Genomic DNA, 19,540 nt, shown 5'->3' with positions numbered 1-19,540 from the left:
TATCTGTCAAATGTGTTATAGCATTTTGTAGTGTAATAGCCTACAGTGAGTGTGTTAAAATTAAATTTGTGTTTGATATCCGTCTAGAAATACTTGCCCTAGGTCATCCATTGTATTTTGAAGGATCATCACGTTGTGGCTTATAATGAAACAGCCTAGATGGACACAAAGCTCTTTACAAAACAGTTTGGATAAGACATTATAGACCGTTACTGAAGCTTGATACATTAGACAGCCTGGTTTGACACAACATACATCCCCTGTCATGGATGTACCTACAAAAGAAACTATTACTATCAGATCATGAGGACAGCCATCCACCCAAGAGTTAAGGACGGGTTCCTGCAAAGATCACAAAACTCCCCTAGACTTTGACTTGCTCGGGTATATCCTCAGAGATTCAAAATATATAAACTCTGATTAATGCCATCCCCTTGAACGACTAACATTAAATGACCAGTGTTCACTGTAAGAGCATATGAAATGTTATACATTAATTCAATGTTTAATTAAATCTTGATACGTTTGGTTCCTTGTGACATACCAGATACACCAGATACCCCAAACTTGGCCAACCTGTTCAACTGTAGGCTGTTAGCAACCCAATAAGTACTCACTAAAATATATTCCTATTCTGATACGAGTGCCTATAATGTGTTCCAATTTGATAATAAAGCTACATACATATTTGTTTTTGTAAGTAACATCATTTTTGCAAATATTTTCCGATAAAAATATACTGTCGTTTTCATTTGGGTTTCACCACCAGGGGGAGTGTTTCAGTTTCTCGTGGTGTTAAATTCATTTCTCAAAAAGGGTGATCCGTGCACAAACTATAATCTAGTTCATAATGAACTGGTGATTGACAGACACATTAAATGGTCTGTGTTCACTGTAAGAATAATGAAATGTAGCTGTAATAATGAGTATATTCAATGTTATTAATTAATTCAATGTTTAATTAAATCTTGATACATGACACAAGGTAATATTGGCTAATACGGGGGGGTTAGCATACATATATACCAATGTGTTCTATTAAGTACATATTTAAGTAAATAGTTTGTAAATATCCAATAAAGTAATTTCCCCAAAGTCAATAACGGGTTGCATGGAAGTTATGCCAATTTTTTTTTTTTTGGATCCTGCAGTGCACAGTTCAATGCCTGCAGAGGGAGTTACTTTTACACTTATGTGAAAACAATATATTAAACATATAGTTATGTATTTACTTCACATTAGTATTGTTGATCTGTTTAATTAAGAAGTATATTCACATTTACCACGACTACAATGGTACATAAATAAAAGTATGTAACAAGTCGAATATCTGACGGCAAAGTTTATTTCTTAAATATTTACGATAGCTGTTCTTTATTTGTATTTTTTTATTGCCATAAAGTCTTGTATTTGCCTGTATTTTATAATATTAAACAATACGTAAATTAACATATAGTTCAACAATTTTGCATGTAATTATGACTATATGTTATCCAAGAGTAGGATACTGCTTATGGAAAACGATTTTTCTTTTGGGTAGAGAGACGGTTTAATATATGATAAAATGTAATATTTTTGTAGGTATTGTAAAATAAAACAAATAACACTGAATGTTTTTAAACATTTTTTTCCAATAAAAAAGTGTGCTGCCACGATAATATGAGTATGCGACCTTTAATTTAAATTGTAACCCGCTACACAGTAATTTCCACATGACTTGTCAATTAACTACAGCAAGCTAAACAGAAGATTTCTCCTGCTGGGGGTGGATAACACGGCTCTACTATATTCTATCTACGTGTTCAATTGTACTGACTCGTACTGAATGGGTTTTTCTCAGTAAGTGCAACAACTACAAATCCCACAATCCTAGACTGGTCGCGGCGTCCTCAGTAATTGGGTGGGGGGCTGAAATTAGGTAATGTGTGCGTTCACGGAGATCATTCTGCGCAGATTCTGTGCAGAAGCCGACCAATTTAACCAATGGGTGCGTTCACAGAGATCATTCTTAGAAGATCATTGGCTAAATTGGTACGATTCTGCACAGAATCTGCGCAGAATGATCTCCGTGAACGCACCCGTGTTGGTGGGCTGAACAGGAGAACCTAGCTGGTTGAATTTTCCTCCAGTAGCTGCTAGCAGAAGCAACAGCAGCAGCAGCAGCATCCTTCTGCATGATAATACCAGCTGTTTACACCGACTAGCGTACAGAAGAGGCACGACTCTAACGCAAATATAGGCGTTGCCAGCATCTACGGACTATCTTCCAAATTAGAAAAAGGGAATTATAAATATATATATATATATTTTTAAGAACCGGGGCTTGTCATTTTTTTGCTGTGCATCATTGATTTGAACTGAAGGTATGGTAAGCAGTCTGTTATTCGTCTTGAATTGACTTGTATTGCATTCAGACTGTGGAGTGATCATGCAGAACGGGAGCATTGCTGTTACTGGTATTATTCGCTTATTACGCGATCGCATATGAATCCATTGTTATGATTGACGTTACCGATTAAAGTTGCAATTATTTTAATAAGCAGCAGCAATGTCTAAAGTGAAAAATTGCGAGACCGTGAAAGTGGTGGTGAGATGTCGTCCTTTGAATCGGAAAGAAGAAGCAGCAGGTCACGAACAGATTGTGAATATGGATGTGAAATTAGGCCAGGTGACTGTTCGGAACCCGAAAGCTGCACCCGGGGAGCTGCTGAAAACGTTCACCTTTGATGCTGTCTATGATGCCAGCTCAAAGCAAAGCGACCTGTATGATGAAACCGTTAGACCCCTTATAGACTCTGTGTTGCAGGGGTTCAATGGGACCATATTTGCTTATGGACAAACCGGTACTGGCAAAACGTACACCATGCAAGGTGCATGGATGGATCCAGAAAAGAGAGGTATTATACCAAATTCCTTTGAGCACATCTTCACCCATATATCCAGATCCCAAAACCAACAGTACCTGGTAAGGGCATCATATCTAGAAATATACCAAGAGGAAATCAGAGATCTTCTATGCAAAGACCAGTCCAGGAAACCAGAGCTCAAAGAAAACCCAGATTCTGGAGTTTACATCAAAGATCTGTCTTCTTTTGTGACCAAAAACGTCAAGGAGATAGAGCATGTTATGAATGTGGGCAACCAAGCAAGGTCCATTGGGTTCACCAACATGAATGAGCACAGTTCCAGGTCCCATGCCATTTTTGTCATCACGGTTGAGTGCAGCGAGACTGGCATAGATAGTGAGAACCACATTAGGGTGGGCAAACTGAACTTGGTAGACTTGGCTGGCAGTGAGCGGCAGAGCAAAACCGGTGTTCGGGGGGAACGCCTCAAGGAAGCCACTAAGATAAATCTGTCCCTATCTGCCTTAGGCAATGTTGTATCTGCTCTGGTGGATGGCAAAAGCACCCATATACCCTACAGAGACTCTAAACTGACCCGCCTGCTGCAAGACTCCCTTGGAGGCAATGCCAAGACCATCATGGTGGCCACCCTGGGCCCTGCCTCCTACAATTATGAAGAGAGTTTGACCACCCTCAGGTATGCCAACAGGGCCAAGAACATCAAAAATAAGCCGCGTGTGAATGAGGACCCCAAAGACGCCCTGCTGAGAGAGTTCCAGGAGGAAATCGCAAGGCTGAAAACCCAGCTGGAGAAACGGGGGGTGCTGACCAAGAAGAGGAGACGGAACAGCCGGAGGATTAAGAAGATGCTGGATGGGGAGGAGGTCACAGACCTTGAGGGGGAGGATGAGACAGAGCACAGCGTGGAGAAGGACATGGAGGACTACCTGAAAGAGCAGGAGAATCTGGAGCTGGAGAAAGCAGCCATCCTGGATGACCACAGCCTGGTGGCTGATGAGAAGCATAAACTGCTGGATGAGAAGGAGAGAATGATGGATGACCTGAGAAGAGAACAGGAGGCCACAGAGATGCTCACCGCAAAATTTAAGGTAAGTGTCATCTATCTCCTGGACTTTTACATACTGTAGTTACTTACTAAAACCAAAATACAGACGCACTTACCAACCACAACAGGGATGCGCAAAGCTTTGTTTTCCAACATGAGCTGGTTTGTTGTGTAGACCATGTGACCCAGATCATCAGTTTATAGTTTAATACTATTTCTTAAATGTTATTTTGTTAGTTTGTTTAACAGTTACAGTTTTATGTTTTATTCAAATGTCATTCTAACCTTATTGTGTATATCCAGCATATCTTATGGAAATGTCCATAAAAGCTAAATTGTGTAGAATGGGGAACTCTAAAAAAAGAAACAAATACCTTTGGATATGGGAACTATAGTTATGTGGGCATATTTAGTAATACATTAAAGCATTATTGGCAGGCCCAGGTGATGGATAGCCATTCTCCATCTGTAACACACACATATTTACGTAAGCTACCAACACTCAAAGATGAGGCCTAAGTGTTACAGTATTTAGGAAGAGTTTATGTATTGAACTTAAAGCCTGATAAGACCATAGGGTGACCAAAGCATAAAATAACAGTGTGATTGATCAAGCATGTCTGATCAATACTAAATAACAACAGTCTTCTGTTGATTTTCTGTTTTTTTTACTAAGTATAATCAAGTGAATGTTGTGGTAAACATTTATAAGGGGAAACCTGCTTGACAATTTATATAACCCTAATTGCCACTCTACAGTGTATGTATGCTCCATTGTATGCTGCTGCTACTACTTTAAATGTAGGAGGTTGTAAATTAATGTTGTCAAACTCTGATGTGTAGGTCTTCGGAGCAAAAGAGAAATTTAATAAGCCATGCTTGGGTTATTTAAATTATTGCCCGTATTATATTATTTATATTTACAGGTTTGTGGTCATTAAAAAAAAAAAAAAATCTCTGTGCCACTAAATCTGTTTTTAAAGACTATTTGTCACAATGAGATTGCTGTTATCCTTTTTATATTTATGGCCCATTTCTTCCCTATTCATTACCATTTTCCTGTCTGAAACCATCCTCTGTAAATGGATTTCCAGTCCAAGCATAACTAGCATCTGATTTGCTGGTCCCATCTTACCAGCGAATCAGTTTCGAAAATGCATTGTACGTACACCCCTCTGTGTATTCAGTGACATTAAACGCAATTTTGGAGTTACAAATGAGAGGAGGCCATTCAGTCCATCTTGCTCGTTTGGTTGTTATTAGCTTATTGATCCCAGAATCTCATCAAGCAGCTTCTTGAAGGATCCCAGGGTGTCAGCTTCAACAACATTAGTGGGGAGTTGGTTCCAGATTCTGGGATCAATAAGCTACTAACAACCAAACGAGCAAGATGGGCCAAATGGCCTCCTCTCGTTTGTAATGTTCTTATGTTATACTGTAGACTGAGACCGTTTTTCCTATAATGGCAGCTTCTAAAGTTTCATGGGGATTTTAAAATAAGTGCTAAGGCAAAAGCATACTTCCTAGGAGGAATACAATAATTTTAACACTATAAAACTAGCAACAAACAACTTGCAGGAAGAAGCAGTTAAATTTGTGTCATAAGTAGTTTCTTGATAGTTTTATACTGTTTAAGTGATTGAGGTCCTTTGCCTTTTGCACGTTCTTTAAAATAGGATACAGTATGATTAATTTGCTAGGTAAATTAGACTCAATTCTCAAAAACTAAAGTTGCAAAATGTACTGTAATGCAGCCACTTCTGCTATCAAATTATTATGGCAATCAATTATTTAACACAATGTCAATTCTTAATTAAACTCTTAATGTATCTCTGAAATGTTTGATTGTTTAGGAGAACAGTAGCTATTCTACCTAGTTTCAATTTCTTCCCTATCGCATTTCTAATAATTTGCAGACACAGCACACTCAAGTGCTAAATATTCCTTTGTAATTTCAGCAGGACATAATCTCTGAACCATACCTGCATAAGGGCGTCTGCTAAGAAATAAATAATAATAATAATAATAATGACTTTGCCCCTGAACAAATTGCTGCAATTCCAATACACAGTAAAAGTTGGGATGTTAATGTCATAAATCATACGTAAACCAGGCACTGCTCTCCTTTACTCTCCATACACATCAGTCATTCCATTATTACACGACACAGCACATATATAAAGCTATGTAAAGACATACTGTTGATGTCACACCATTAATCATGCCTGACACAATGCTTCAATGAATGCAATTAGGGTCTTACTTAACATTCATTTAAGAAAAATACAAATCCATGGAATAAACGTTGCAAATGTGGTTCAGTTTATTTTGATTTGATTGCCATATCTGTAAAATGAGTTGATCTGCTGACAGAACACAGAAAGACACGGGTTGCAATTGAAATCCCGGTGGCACCCAAGATTTATTTACACTAGACCGCCACTAGGGATGAAATAGCCCTAGCATGGTATAGATTCACACAAGAAAGAGTCTGCAATACCACAAATGGTTGGCACAGCATAATCCTAACAAAACAAAGATTACATAAAGGGTTGTGTACCATCCACCTTGTATTCTTCACCCAGAGCCCTACAGTACACTGACTAAATCATTGACTTTAGTTTGGCTTGACAACCTTGAATCTGTTACCATTGCAGTGCAGGAAAGGAGGTTAAAAGCTGCTGCGCTTCTACAAGCATATCCGTCCTTCCAATGAACACCATTCCCTTTGTTAGAGGTTCCTTTTTAACAGCCAGGCATCTCTGCTGAGCCGCACCCTCTTGAATTTCTTGTATTCTCTCGCAGCTTGTTTCAGACAGTGCGCCCATCTCTTTTCGAATGCAGGTGAGAGTCAGCACAGGTTTCTCCCCTTTCACAGCATCATTTAGTGACGATCCTAAATAACAAGCAGCCTGTGCGGTGCTGTGCTGTGAATCACGCAGAGCGTTTGTGATGTTTGTTTATTCCAACTCTGTTATCCAAATGAAAATGAATGGATAAGAGATACCAGTTTTCATATGATAATGAATTGTATCTCTTGTCCATATATATATTTATTTTTTGGCCTCCCTTAAACGATTCAGGGTTATCAAGCTGTATCTGTAAAACACAGCCTGGTGTACTTCAGAAGCTCTCAGATGTTTGTGCGTATAAGTAACTATGTACTCTTTGTAAGTTTACTTAGGGGATACTGTACTGTACTGTACTGTAGTTACAGAAACCCTTAACAGGAAATCAATCCACTTGACAGACAATGGATAGCACCAGCCAGGAGGTAACAATTAGCTATTTATTACTGATTGCCAAATGCAGGTTTGAGTGTATTGTTAAGAGAGTAGCAGGTGGAGACATACATGCATTGAGTCTCCCTATTTGTCTGCACAAAAGGAAGATAATATTACGTTACCAGTTCTAAAAGTATGTCAAATTCTTCTTGCGAATCAAACACTCTCATCTTCCAGTTTCTACCATCACAGTCGCAAACGTCTGCCTTCTTGTATTTGTCTTGCACATTTTTTTCTGAATGTTTGACTATTAGTTTGCTATGGTTTGGTTTTATATATTGATATGCTCAACACATTCCACTGAAGGGTATCTAAACACCCACATTTGGAATTTGTGAAATAACAAGTGTAAAAGCTGCATAGGCTTATTTGTGTCTTTGGATATTCCATTATGCATTGGGAACGCATGCCGTAGTCTGTGGGCTTCATAATTAGAAAGACTGTTTCGTGGATATAATTACCTGTCATTCACATACCCTTTAAAACCAAGAATGGGATCTATTAAGCTACTTTAATAATTAATTAGACATTGTGCTCAACCTGTATTTTTTGTATTTGTAACCATTAATGTATTATTTGATATATGTGAAGATACGACAGAATAAAATGTATAGTGCGCAATAAAATTGAAAATTGAGAAACTAATATGCCAAACTTTGCTGGAAGTCTAGGATGTTGTGTTGTCTTAACTATTTGGAATTGATATTTATCTTACTTCTGTGTCAGAGTCACTAACACATGTCCTGCATATTCATTTCCTTTGTAAAGGATGCAGTGTCCGATATAATTGTGCATATGGAACTTTATATCTTACACAGTTAAACCAATCTTATCCACACTATTACAAAGCACAGTGTCCTGGTGTGGCTTCAGTTGTGTGCTTTAATCCAGTAGTGACCACAGTTTACAAGTAGGGCAGTCTGTGTGACGGAATGAAGAGAAAGCAGAGAGAGATGGCAGCAGTTCAGATGAGTTAGGGATAACCAGCCGGTACTAATCTGTCACTCAATGCATCTAATGTGTGGAACGTTTAAATGAACACAACAAAGACCGGCAGTCAGCTCTTTTCAGAAGAAGCACAAGAAGTTCTGGCAAAAAAACAAAGCAGAGCAATTGCAGGCTTATGTAAAGGTATGCAACTTAGAATTTGCTGGCAACTAGAAGCATTGCAGCAGATTGTTATTTTCCCATAAAAGATAATTGTCATATCAAAATAAAAAAAATAAAAAACATAAGTATAATAAATACATAACCACAGTGGGACATGACTTCTGATCCTAGAGCAGAGACCTATTCCATAGTGCGACACAGGCCAAATGTATTGGCAGTTTAAGGTTTAAAATAACAGTACCACCATAGGACATTGCTGAACATTGAAAAAGACAAACAAAAAATGAAATCAACATTTTGGGGCTATTGAGTTGTCAGTTTTCTGTACCTAGTTCTATAAAATACTTACTGTTTGTGTGTGAATGTGCATGTGTACATATGAACAGCGTGTGTGGGTAGGTGCAGGATGTCTCTCCTTACTTATGTGTGCTTTTTGATAAACTTTACCACATGGGTTTTCAACCGGGAATACTTCAACGGGTCATAGGGGGTACGCAGGATGACTCAGATTGTATTATATAAAAACAAAAAACTAAGTTTTAAGTGACAGTAAGAGATGACAAAGTCGAAATTGTCGGGTAAGACCGCCACTGCGCTCTTACTTCACCCATGTTCTGACAAGGCTTTCCAGCACACACTGCTTAACTGCTACAATAGGTGGGTTCACTTCTGACAACATAGGTAGTCACCACCACTGGGCAGGTCACTGGGTTGCTGAGGATTCAAAATTTCTCTGAAACAGCCCAATACAGTAGATATCCTTTAGAGGTTTTGAAGAGTCACTGTCCTTTATGATTAAAACCAAAACTGTAGTAATGACTGTTGACTGTGTGACATTTGTTTAATCTCTTAATTTTTGTAAGTATTCTAGTGAAATTGTGTACTGTTCATTATGAACAACATTACACAACTATGTGTAATTTCCAATACAAAGATGACCATTATCTGGCAACCTACATACACGTTCAAGGTGTGTCCATTTCTGCTAAACCAACAAAAAAACTACTGTAAACATTAATCTCTTCAGTTAAAAATCAAGAAATCAAACCTGATGATTGTCACTATTTTATGTCCTTTCAATGATCTCATTAATAATTTATTTTCCAGCATATTAAACACAGCTGAAAGGGTTGAAAACAAAGGTTACTGTTAGAAAAGTTTGTATACTTGAAAAAGAAAAGTACAAAAAAAATACATTGTCTCACTTCATATGTGTTCATATTGTAATTGTTCTGATTATCTTTTACAATTTACATGTCAATGGTTTTAGTCACAGAGAACAGTGATCTTTCTTAACTTGCAGTGGTTAACAACCCTGATCATGGGGACCCCTTGTGTCTGTTGGTTTTTGTTCCAACTGAACTCTCAGTTACTTAAATTAACACTCACTTGAACTAACAATTTCGTTAATCACATTTTAAAACTATTCTCCAGCTTATAAAACGTTAGAGATTTCAAGTTCTATTCAATTTCATAAATAACTTGAAATCTCCATCTCTTTCAAATCATTCAACAGCTTTGATTAGGCCAATTGTTAGTTTAATTGAGTGTTCAATAAAGAAATTGAGTTGGAAAAAAAAGGAACAACAGACACAGGGGGGTCCCCAGGACCAGGATTGAGAACCCCTGATCTAAGGCATATTAGGCTGTTTCAGAGGACTTTTGAATCCTCAGCAACCCACTGACCCGCCCAGTGGTGGTGACTACCTTTGTTGTTTGAAGTGAACCCACCTACTGTACCAGTTAAGCAGTGTGTGCTGGAAAGCCTTGTCAGAACATGGGTGAAGTAAGAGCACAGTGGTGTCGCTCAGTCGGTGTAGACGCACCCATACATTCCAGTCACTTCTAATTTATTCGCTCATATCTCTTAAAGTCATTTCTTACCTGTTCAGTGCCCTGTTATGTATGTTTTGTATTATTCTCAACTGCTGATTTTCCTTCGCTCTATATTCATCATGCTTACTGTTTTTTTAACAACTTGGGCTGCTTCTTGGGCTTACTCCTTAAATTGATTGAACAATGACTGCTAGGGATGTGCAAATGTGATTTCTGCCTGTTCTAAAACTATGACAACTGTGAGTTACAAATGGGATAGAGTTATAGGAGACACCTATTGTAGTACTTTTTCAAACTATTCAGTTATTTTTGGAGAAGCAGATCTAGTGGTTGCAAAAATGACATTATAATAAAGACAATAGTACCCAGACTGGACACTTAATTAGGTATGATTGGGAAATAAAGCAGGCACAGCATGGCAACATCACAATACAACTGAGCTTAACCACATAACACAACAACAACACCAACTGTTTGATCAAGAAGCCGCTGTATTTAATCTTTTGTACAAATGTACGAATGACAAGACACCTTGATATGCTTGGAGTACTGGGTACCATGAGGTATTACAGTTCAAACTGGGCTTTGATTGTGTCACAGGAACAGGTCGCACACTGCCGGCATGCTGGGAAGGACAATCTAAATCGAAAACCAAGTGTGATCATAAATTGTGTTCTCCTTAAGGAGCTGAAATAGGGATTCTAATTGTAATGCGTTACTGCACAGATTTAGGTCATTATGTAGTTGAGCTGTAGCCTGTGCTGCCGGAAGCACAAAGGAACAGCATTGATGGTTTCAATAATTACATTTTCCCATAGTTCTCTGTGTAGAGTAACGATCACGATGTATCATGAAACGAGCGCTCAACACTGGAAGCTTTGTGCTGCATAATGAAATAATGAGGTCCTGTAGCAGCTGCAGTGAAAATCCCCATCTATTCTCCTCCCAGCAGGCTGACAGTGACCCTGTTTCTGCGCAGCCCTGTACTCTCCAAACTGCCTTTGTGCTTTTTCGCCATTATTGGCAGCTTTGTCCCATTTACAGTAAACATGCTCAAGCCCATTGTATCCAAAAATACAGTTAATTAATCAGAAGGGAGCTTTAAAGATGTAGTGTCTCATACACCACTGTAGGTGGTTTCTTTATAAGCTGAGAGTGAAAGGTTAAGCACATCCTTATTTTTTGTCAGAGCTTGTATTCAATATGTGGATTGCATAACCATTTACTTCTAGAATGATAGCTGAGTTTTTGATATGTTGCCAAAAGCCATAGTTTTGTGAGATTATGGGGTGGCTCATGTGAAGGCTTGTTTTTAATCTTTTTTTTTTAATTTAAAGAATCTTTAACATTTTGAGAAAGGCTTAGGGATGAAACTGTAGCTGCAGTGTTTTTTTACAGCATTTTTACCAGGGTATCCATCTGGATTGCATCACCTTCTTACTTATAACCACGCATTGGTAGTACAGTTGCCACCGCTTAGAACGGGCGTGTTTGTGTTAACGTGATTCACCCGCAGTAAGCGATGGACGGTATAAACTCCCACACAATAACCTGACATTTGAAATGCCCCCCAATCACCAGTACAGTAATCAAAACAAACAAGCGTGTATGCGGTTAAAATCTTTAAGACACTCATTACACTCATAAAGAAAAGTATTAAAACATAAATGCAAACAAGTACAGAACAGGTAGGCTACATTACTGCAAATTGTTTCCAGCGAAGAACTCTGTGATATGCATCTGGATGGTCTGTTTTGGCAAGTATGGACGGCAAACTTTGTAAACGTTTTCTAAAAAATCCCAATTCGGCTTTATATCTGAATGCTGCTCCATAGCACGCCACAGTGTTAAAAGCGCAGCACGCATGCTTACGTCATCGGTGTCTGTTTCAGGCAGAGCGTCCAAGGTGACACAGCTGAGAATTCTTCCTCTGACATCACCTCTGGTGTTGTCAGAGTTTCAGTTTCGTTTGTATTTTTGTCGGCACTCTCCTCATTAACTACAGAAAAAAACAACGTTGAAGCAACGTTGCATTGTTTGCTGACTGACAGAGTTCCAAGCATGCTTTAGCAAGCGCACAGCATCTAACAGGCATTTTATTTACACACTGAATTTTTGTGCTGATACGCATCACTTTTCTCTTTCCTGCCATGCTTGCTGTTGCAGTCAGTGCTGTTTTTTCAAACTGTAAACCAGACACTGCATACAGGGATTAAACAGCCATAGTACAGTACAGGGGTAAACGCTCCGTAACGAGGTGCGAACAGCTGAAGATCGATCTCTTAAGCTTTTAATACAGTAAAGTTCTGCCTTTTTTATTGAAATCTTAGGTAAAGAGGTGATTGATGGATTAGTAACAGTGATTAGTAACAGTGGAAATTTTCTTTAAAATTCATGGCATTATCACGGTTAAAGTATCATATTTCGCGAAATGTGCACGGAAATATAAAATAAATTACATGTACAGATTAGTATTGTTTTTTTTAAAACAGCAAATATACAGATAAATGCACTGACATCAAAATTAACATCAAAGTTACTCAAGCACTTTGCAATAGCTTGTGAAATGGTGTTGTAATTAGCAGCCTAAAGTGTATCTGCAAGGACAGCTTTCAGTTCTAGTACGTCAGATGCATGTTCATCATTTAGGTCTTGCAGAACAAATACAATGTGTAACCCATACTGACCTAGGGCATCAGTCGACTCGTCAGTGACCACTAACAAGCAACCAGACTGTTTTACCAATTCCATAATCTCCTGCTTGTGATACTCGGCAACTTTAGGTAAGTATTCACGTCTCAGCTGGGCTGATGAAGGAATCACTCCACCATTTTCTATACTCTGGCTGAAGAATTTCTGTTACTTTTGGTTGTCCAATTTTTCAAAAGGGATATTTGCGAAAACAAATGCTTCTGTCAGGTCAAAATTTAATAAGTGGACTTTTGGAATAAGGAAGTCACCATTTTTTGTTTCTTTGCAAATAAAGCAGTTGTAGTACTGCTCTGGATTTCCACCTTTCTCTTTTAAATGCCTGTCAACAGATGAGTTTCGGTAGTGATCTACAGTAACGTTGGAGGACATACAGAACAAGAGCTTACCTCCATCGCTGTGTAAAACTCCTGCTGGATACTGCTTTACGTGATCTGCTGCAGACACATTTTTAGCCTTTTTAGAGACTTCCATTTTCTTGTTTACAGTGTGAAGTATTTTAATTTCCAGCTTAGATTGCATATAGTGACATGACATAATCACTGCACAGCACTGTGTGCATGGTGAATATTACACGCAGGCACATAGCAGAGCTGTACAATTTCATTAATGTGATTTTTTATTTTTTGTGTGAAATACAAATAATGATGACATTTTATTTCTTAAGAATAATGTAAAAATCACAGTATTGGGCTAATTTCACGATTTCTGCGCAGCCTGTGAAATCGGGATTTTCACAGGGCCTTAAGTATCAACGATGCCTTTGCTATTGAAATCAATGAGAGTGGCAAATGGCAAACACTATTTGTCCGATATAAACGACTGCCCACAATAACCCTGGACGGTGTAAGTGGTGGATACTGTAGATACAACCCAAGGTGATTTTCTAACTTACCGAGGTGGGGTGACCTACCCAGGTGGGGTACAGGTTGATAAAACCAATGCCCTAGTCTTCACTTTGTCATCCTTTTTGTAGGATTTGAATTATCAGAAATCAACCAATCACAGTGCAGTATTTGCCAAAACTCAGTACGTGTTATCCTGTGTACAGATGGCATCCTGTGCATAGAACACCACGCCTAATTCCAGTGTTCAAAAATCAAAACAAAACAAAAAAACACACATACCTGGTACCTTAAAGAAAATATTGATGAAATTACAGAAACAAAAAAGCAAGAAATGAAATTGCTACAATCTGAACCAGGTAAAAGACGATTAATCCTTTAATGCTACTGGCACAAGTGTCTCTGACTGCACTTTTGTTTAATAAATAAAAAATTGTCTCATCACGACACAGTACTTGTAGGCCTACATGCATTATTTAATGACTGTGACAGTTGATTCTAAAACATTTAAAAAAAAAATGTTCAAAAATGTTATTTGTTTCAAAGCTATTTGTAGGGTGGCTCTGTATAATTTTTCTGGTCCTCTCGGCCAAACTGCAAGAGATGACATCTTGTATACCATAAGAGACACCCTACACACAATGTATTGACTTAGAATATAAGGTAAAGTCTGTTGTTAATTTTCAGATTTTACATGACATCTGTTATTAGCTGAAATAATAAAACCACATGTTCTGTAAAGTCAAGCCATACACAAGATATCAGCGTCATTGCGGCTACTTCCAAGTGGTGCCAGAAGGCTTCTGTAAGGGAAAGAGTTAACTGATTTTCTGTGGGCTCCTCTGTTGTTTCTGTGCCAGGTTAAACGAGTTATAAATAAAACAATAAATTCAGCCTGACATCCTTCAGGTGTCCTGGCGTGAAGTGAGTCCTGCTGTTTCCACATATCGGTCACAATCTGACTCATACCTCTTCACAGCTGGAATACTAATAACTAATACTCTTAGGAATGGGGTGCTTCCTGTCAGCTGATACAATAAAATGAAACCACAAAAACACACAGACATATACTTAAATACAGAGTCATTATTTGCTCAGCAGTTAACACCTTTGAGCCGACTACTACCACTGATCATACAGTAGCGGGAGCCTGAAAATATATTCAGCGCATTGTGACTAGCAACAAATGTGCTACGGTGGCCCAAATGAAACAAACCTTTAAAACTGGATGACTCACCTGGTTCCTATCAAACAATATCTGGGATCTCTTATATATTAAGTCCGTTCTCTTCATCTTTGTACTCTTCTGAAGTTACCAGCTATCTGAAGGCGAGGGTAAAGTGAGAGATGATACAAACCCACCATACGGTTTGTTTTTCTTAATGAGGTCATTTCCTGTCTTGCCAAGTTTTATAAAGATTTAAGGTTCACCTTTCAGCACTTCAGCACATACAAAATATATTTACAAAAAAAAAAGAAAAATATGTCTAGCTTCTGTCCAGAAAGCCAATATCCTGTCTTTAAAATATATTTTGTCTATATATAGCCATTTCCTGTTTTATACTACGAAAACTAGGAGCCCTGACCTGCATAAAACTGGAGGAACACAGTCTCAGGTGAAAGGACAGACAGGTTTATTCACAATTATTAACTTTTTAACTTATTAAAAGGCCGGCCGTATTCCTGCAATCCTCCAGTATAGCTACAAATGAAAGACTGATGTGCATAAAAATGTCAACACATTATTTGTATGACTGTTTGCCTCACAAACAACTTGCAGATTGTACAAATGTTCAGGAAATTTGTGAATATGATGATATTGTTCCATTAGCTTAAACAATTCAAGAGTTTTATACTTTGTTATTATGTTTAAAATCATAAGTCAGGTGAATAGAATTACTTACTTTCCTGAAATATGTAGAAATAGACTTATTTACTTTCCTGAAATATGTAAAAACATACACTATACAAACATAATTCATGTAAATTTAGAAATAGTTAGAGAATATTGTATGGAAATTGTTTTGTATGGCAATGCTGGCTTTTGTGGCTGGATTGAAAACAAAATAATGAGAAGGACATTGAACTGCATCACGTGATACACCAACTGGGCATTACAGGGTTAAGCTTCCTTCCCTTGTCCGCATGTTCTGTGGTTCTCTGTTTGGGTAGTGTTTTAACATCTGTGTGTCTTCAAAACAGCTGCAAGTAAATAGGGCAAGGCAGGACAGAATACAGTATTAAACAGCTGTATTGCTGCAGACAGTATGTGATCAGATTTAAAGACTTTAGCTTGGGACTGTCATCACTTACACTTAACTCTTTGTCTGTAAACAACTATAAAATTGTTACTTTTACTGGAGCTTTTGTATGGAATAAACACATACCATAAATCGATTAATTAAATATTGATCCACATTGATCCTTTGCTAAAGGATATCAAACAAACAAAAAAAGCCTCAAGTGTAAAACTAAAAATTCTCAGACAACATAGAAAATCTGTGTTTTTCCACGTTATTGCACAGCAAATGGATTCCTAGGATCCCTGGAAATAACCAACACTTTCAAAGCATTTTCTTTCAGTGTACTTATACTAAAGACTTCTATAACATTCACCAACATTTTGTTAATAGTTTCATACCAGTCTATCGCTGACAGCTGATTTCACAGACCCTGATAAGCACTAATCTTAAACTACCTTACTTTACCTTTAAAGATTAGTGCTATTCGGGGTCTGTGAAACCAGGTGTTTGTGTTTTACAGTTTTGGATGAATTGACTTTCATTGGTATAACAACATTCCCACAAGCCCTCTATTGTAAATCTATATGTTACAGATTGTGTTACAGGTAATAGGACCCCAGCTGAGCCTCACACATTATGTACAGCACAAAAGAAACTGTCTAGGGTCAGAGGGCATTGCATGGGAAGATAGCAGGGAGAGTAATATTTGTCTCTTGTTCTCAAAAATGGAAATGCCATCTCTATAACCAAAGGGAATAAAAACTAGGAACACTAGTTTCAATCATTCTTTATGTTTCATGCTGTTCCAATGAATACATTGATTAAAATTGATTTATTTGAACTCATAATCACAAAAAAAGGCTCCAGATAACTCCCATTCCACCTTAATCTTGTCAGGGATAATTATTGGTGTGAAAAATTCTAAATGACATTTCCACAAATAAAAGTACCCTCAAAAAAATCCTTAAAAAACCCTGGAAATACCATTATATAAGTTTAGCATAATAAAAGCATAGCAAAGTGTAATAAAGCTCTCTGTTCTAATGTTATTTGCCAAAAAAAACAAAATTAGAAAAAACGTAAATAGTCAGTAGATTAATTTCGCCCTCCTTTGTAAACAACCCATACGCTTGCCTTACAGACAGTTACTGTATCATCTACTTTGACCTCAGTCGAGGGAAATAGGCCTGGTCTAGGACAAGGCGATCAGGCAGTTAATACAAACCCAGAACCACAACCTGCACAGAGCTCTGAACGTGACAGAGGCTGCTAATTGATTGTAATCTCTCATACTGGAGAGTATCTTGCTTTATTAAGAGATGCACTTAGTAGAACATATACTTCAGTTAATGGGATTCACAGCATCAGATTATCTTGCTGTGTATATCCACTAAAAGGACATTCAAAAGAAGTCTGCTGCTTATCTGTCTGGCTCAGCTTGTGACCTTAAATATAGTGCATAGAATGAAAAGGGATTTGGGTTGATCTTTGATGCCAGTCTAAAAAACAAGAAGACAAAGGGATGAATGTGATACTTCAGACCCATACCAAGTTGCTGATTGGGCTGAAGGTGAAATTATTGTTTTGTTAAACCCAGATTTTTTTAAACATCCAAGTCACATCTCTCTTGGCCCATGAACCATTTATTTTCCTTGAGATCAAATTAAGCTCTGGCCAATAACCAGATCAATTTAAATGATGAGTTGTTGTTTTGGATGACAAATGTCTGTCTCAGGGTTGTTTCTCCTTATTCATGATTCATATTTTTTTTTGTCATTTTGTACAGTAATAGGTTGCAGTTTACTAGCAGGTAATGTAAATTCCTTAATTCATTTCAGAATTAATCTGCTCTCTCTTTCCTACACGTTAAACAAAGATAGGGTGGTTGGTGTTAAATAACATTCCTGATTGCATCCTGTATTATTTTATAATCTTGGCTCCATTGTCCATTCTGCTGGAAATGAATCATGACTGAGTCACTGCTGACTGATGTAGTCTGTACCGCTGTTACCGGAACAATCTATTTCTAATTAGGGGACCATGTCAGTCAGTCATTCGTTCATCTGGTTCGTGTTTACAAGAACATTCGGATTCTTCACTTTTGTGTGCTGTAATTGCAGTCCTTGCAATCCTGTTGTTTTGGAATGCAATTATGTCATTGTGAATCAGCCCCATCAAATCGATTGATTACAAGTTAATGCAAGTCCCAAATAGTAGAATAATGGTACAGACACATCATGTGTCTGGTATGCCCTTTATTAAACAAATAGACATCAAGGAATCATACTTTAGTGTAAAATGTTATTGCTGCAGCGCAGGCAGCCTACAGGTCAGCTGATCTCTGGTATACCTCAGGGAAAGCAGGGACAACATAGGAGCCCATTGTTTGACTTTGAAGAGTCTTCTATTGTTAGAACTGGAACAAATAGAACTTTCTTTATAGTTTGTAAGACCAGTGTGACAATTAGCTATGTAAGCGGTACATGTGGTTGATCATGGTCTCAATAACCCTGTTAGGTCATTCTTGTTCCTTACTGCTAGGCATGAAAAAGGTAATTGGATTGTGCATATTTTGGAAATCAGTCGATACAGATTAGATGGACAGAATTGCTTACAGCGATAGATCCAATGTGATGAGCTGTGACACCTTTAACTGAATAAAATAGCCCACTGCTCGATGCAGTAACTGTAATGAAGCATTTGAGAGGCTCTTCTGTTGTTGTCAGATTTAAGTGACATTTGTGCCTTCACCTGTTTGCTGTGTTTTCAGCCCACTGCAGATTATTTTAATGAAGCAGCTGGACTGTTCAGAAAAAGAAGAAAATTCAGTGTTTCAAGAAAGTCCTGCTATTTTAGGCTCTGTTCACACTGGGTCCGCACTCGGTACAGTTCTGTATTCACACTGGGTCCGCACTCGGTACGGTTCGGTATGCACACTGGGTCCGCACTCGGTACGGTTCTGTATTCACACTGGGTCCGCACTCGGTACGGTTCTGTATTCACACTGGGTCCACACTCGGTACGGTTCGGTATTCACACTGGGTCTGCACTCGGTACGGTTCTGTATTCACACTGGGTCCGCACTCGGTACGGTTCGGTATTCACACTGGGTCTGCACTCGGTACGGTTCGGTATTCACACTGGGTCCGCACTCGGTACGGTTCTGTATTCACACTGGGTCCGCACTCGGTACGGTTCAGTATTCACACTGGGTCTGCACTCGGTACGGTTCGGTATTCACACTGGGTCTGCACTCGGTACGGTTCTGTATTCACACTGGGTCCGCACTCTGTATGGTTCTGTATTCACACTGGGTCCACACTCGGTACGGTTCTGTATTCACACTGAGTCCGCACTTGGTACGGTTCTGTATTCACACTGGGTCCGCACTCGGTACGGTTCTGTATTCACACTGGGTCCTCACTCGGTACGGTTCTGTATTCACACTGGGTCCGCACTCGGTACGGTTCTGTATTCGCACTGGGTCCGCACTCGGTACGGTTCTGTATTCACACTGGGTCCGCACTCGGTACTGTTCGGTATTCACACTGGGTCCTCACTCGGTACGGTTCTGTATTCACACTGGGTCCGCACTCGGTAC

General features: G+C 38.5%; 1 protein-coding gene across 1 annotated transcript in view; it reads left to right on the top strand.

Moving 5' to 3' along the window:
* Window positions 1–2,054: 2,054 nt before the first annotated feature.
* LOC117403241 (kinesin-like protein KIF3C) overlaps window positions 2,055–19,540 on the top strand; it is a 75,005-nt gene continuing 57,519 nt past the window's right edge. Inside the window, exon 1 of the mRNA XM_034005243.3 lies at window positions 2,055–3,955. Within this exon, the coding sequence (XP_033861134.2) occupies window positions 2,549–3,955 (1,407 nt within the window). The 5' untranslated portion in view covers window positions 2,055–2,548. The remainder of the gene's footprint in view (window positions 3,956–19,540) is intronic.

Source organism: Acipenser ruthenus, chromosome 5 (genome assembly GCF_902713425.1).
Source record: "Acipenser ruthenus chromosome 5, fAciRut3.2 maternal haplotype, whole genome shotgun sequence".
NCBI classification, from domain to species: Eukaryota; Metazoa; Chordata; class Actinopteri; order Acipenseriformes; family Acipenseridae; genus Acipenser; species Acipenser ruthenus.
This window is presented reverse-complemented; position numbering and strand designations above follow the sequence as displayed.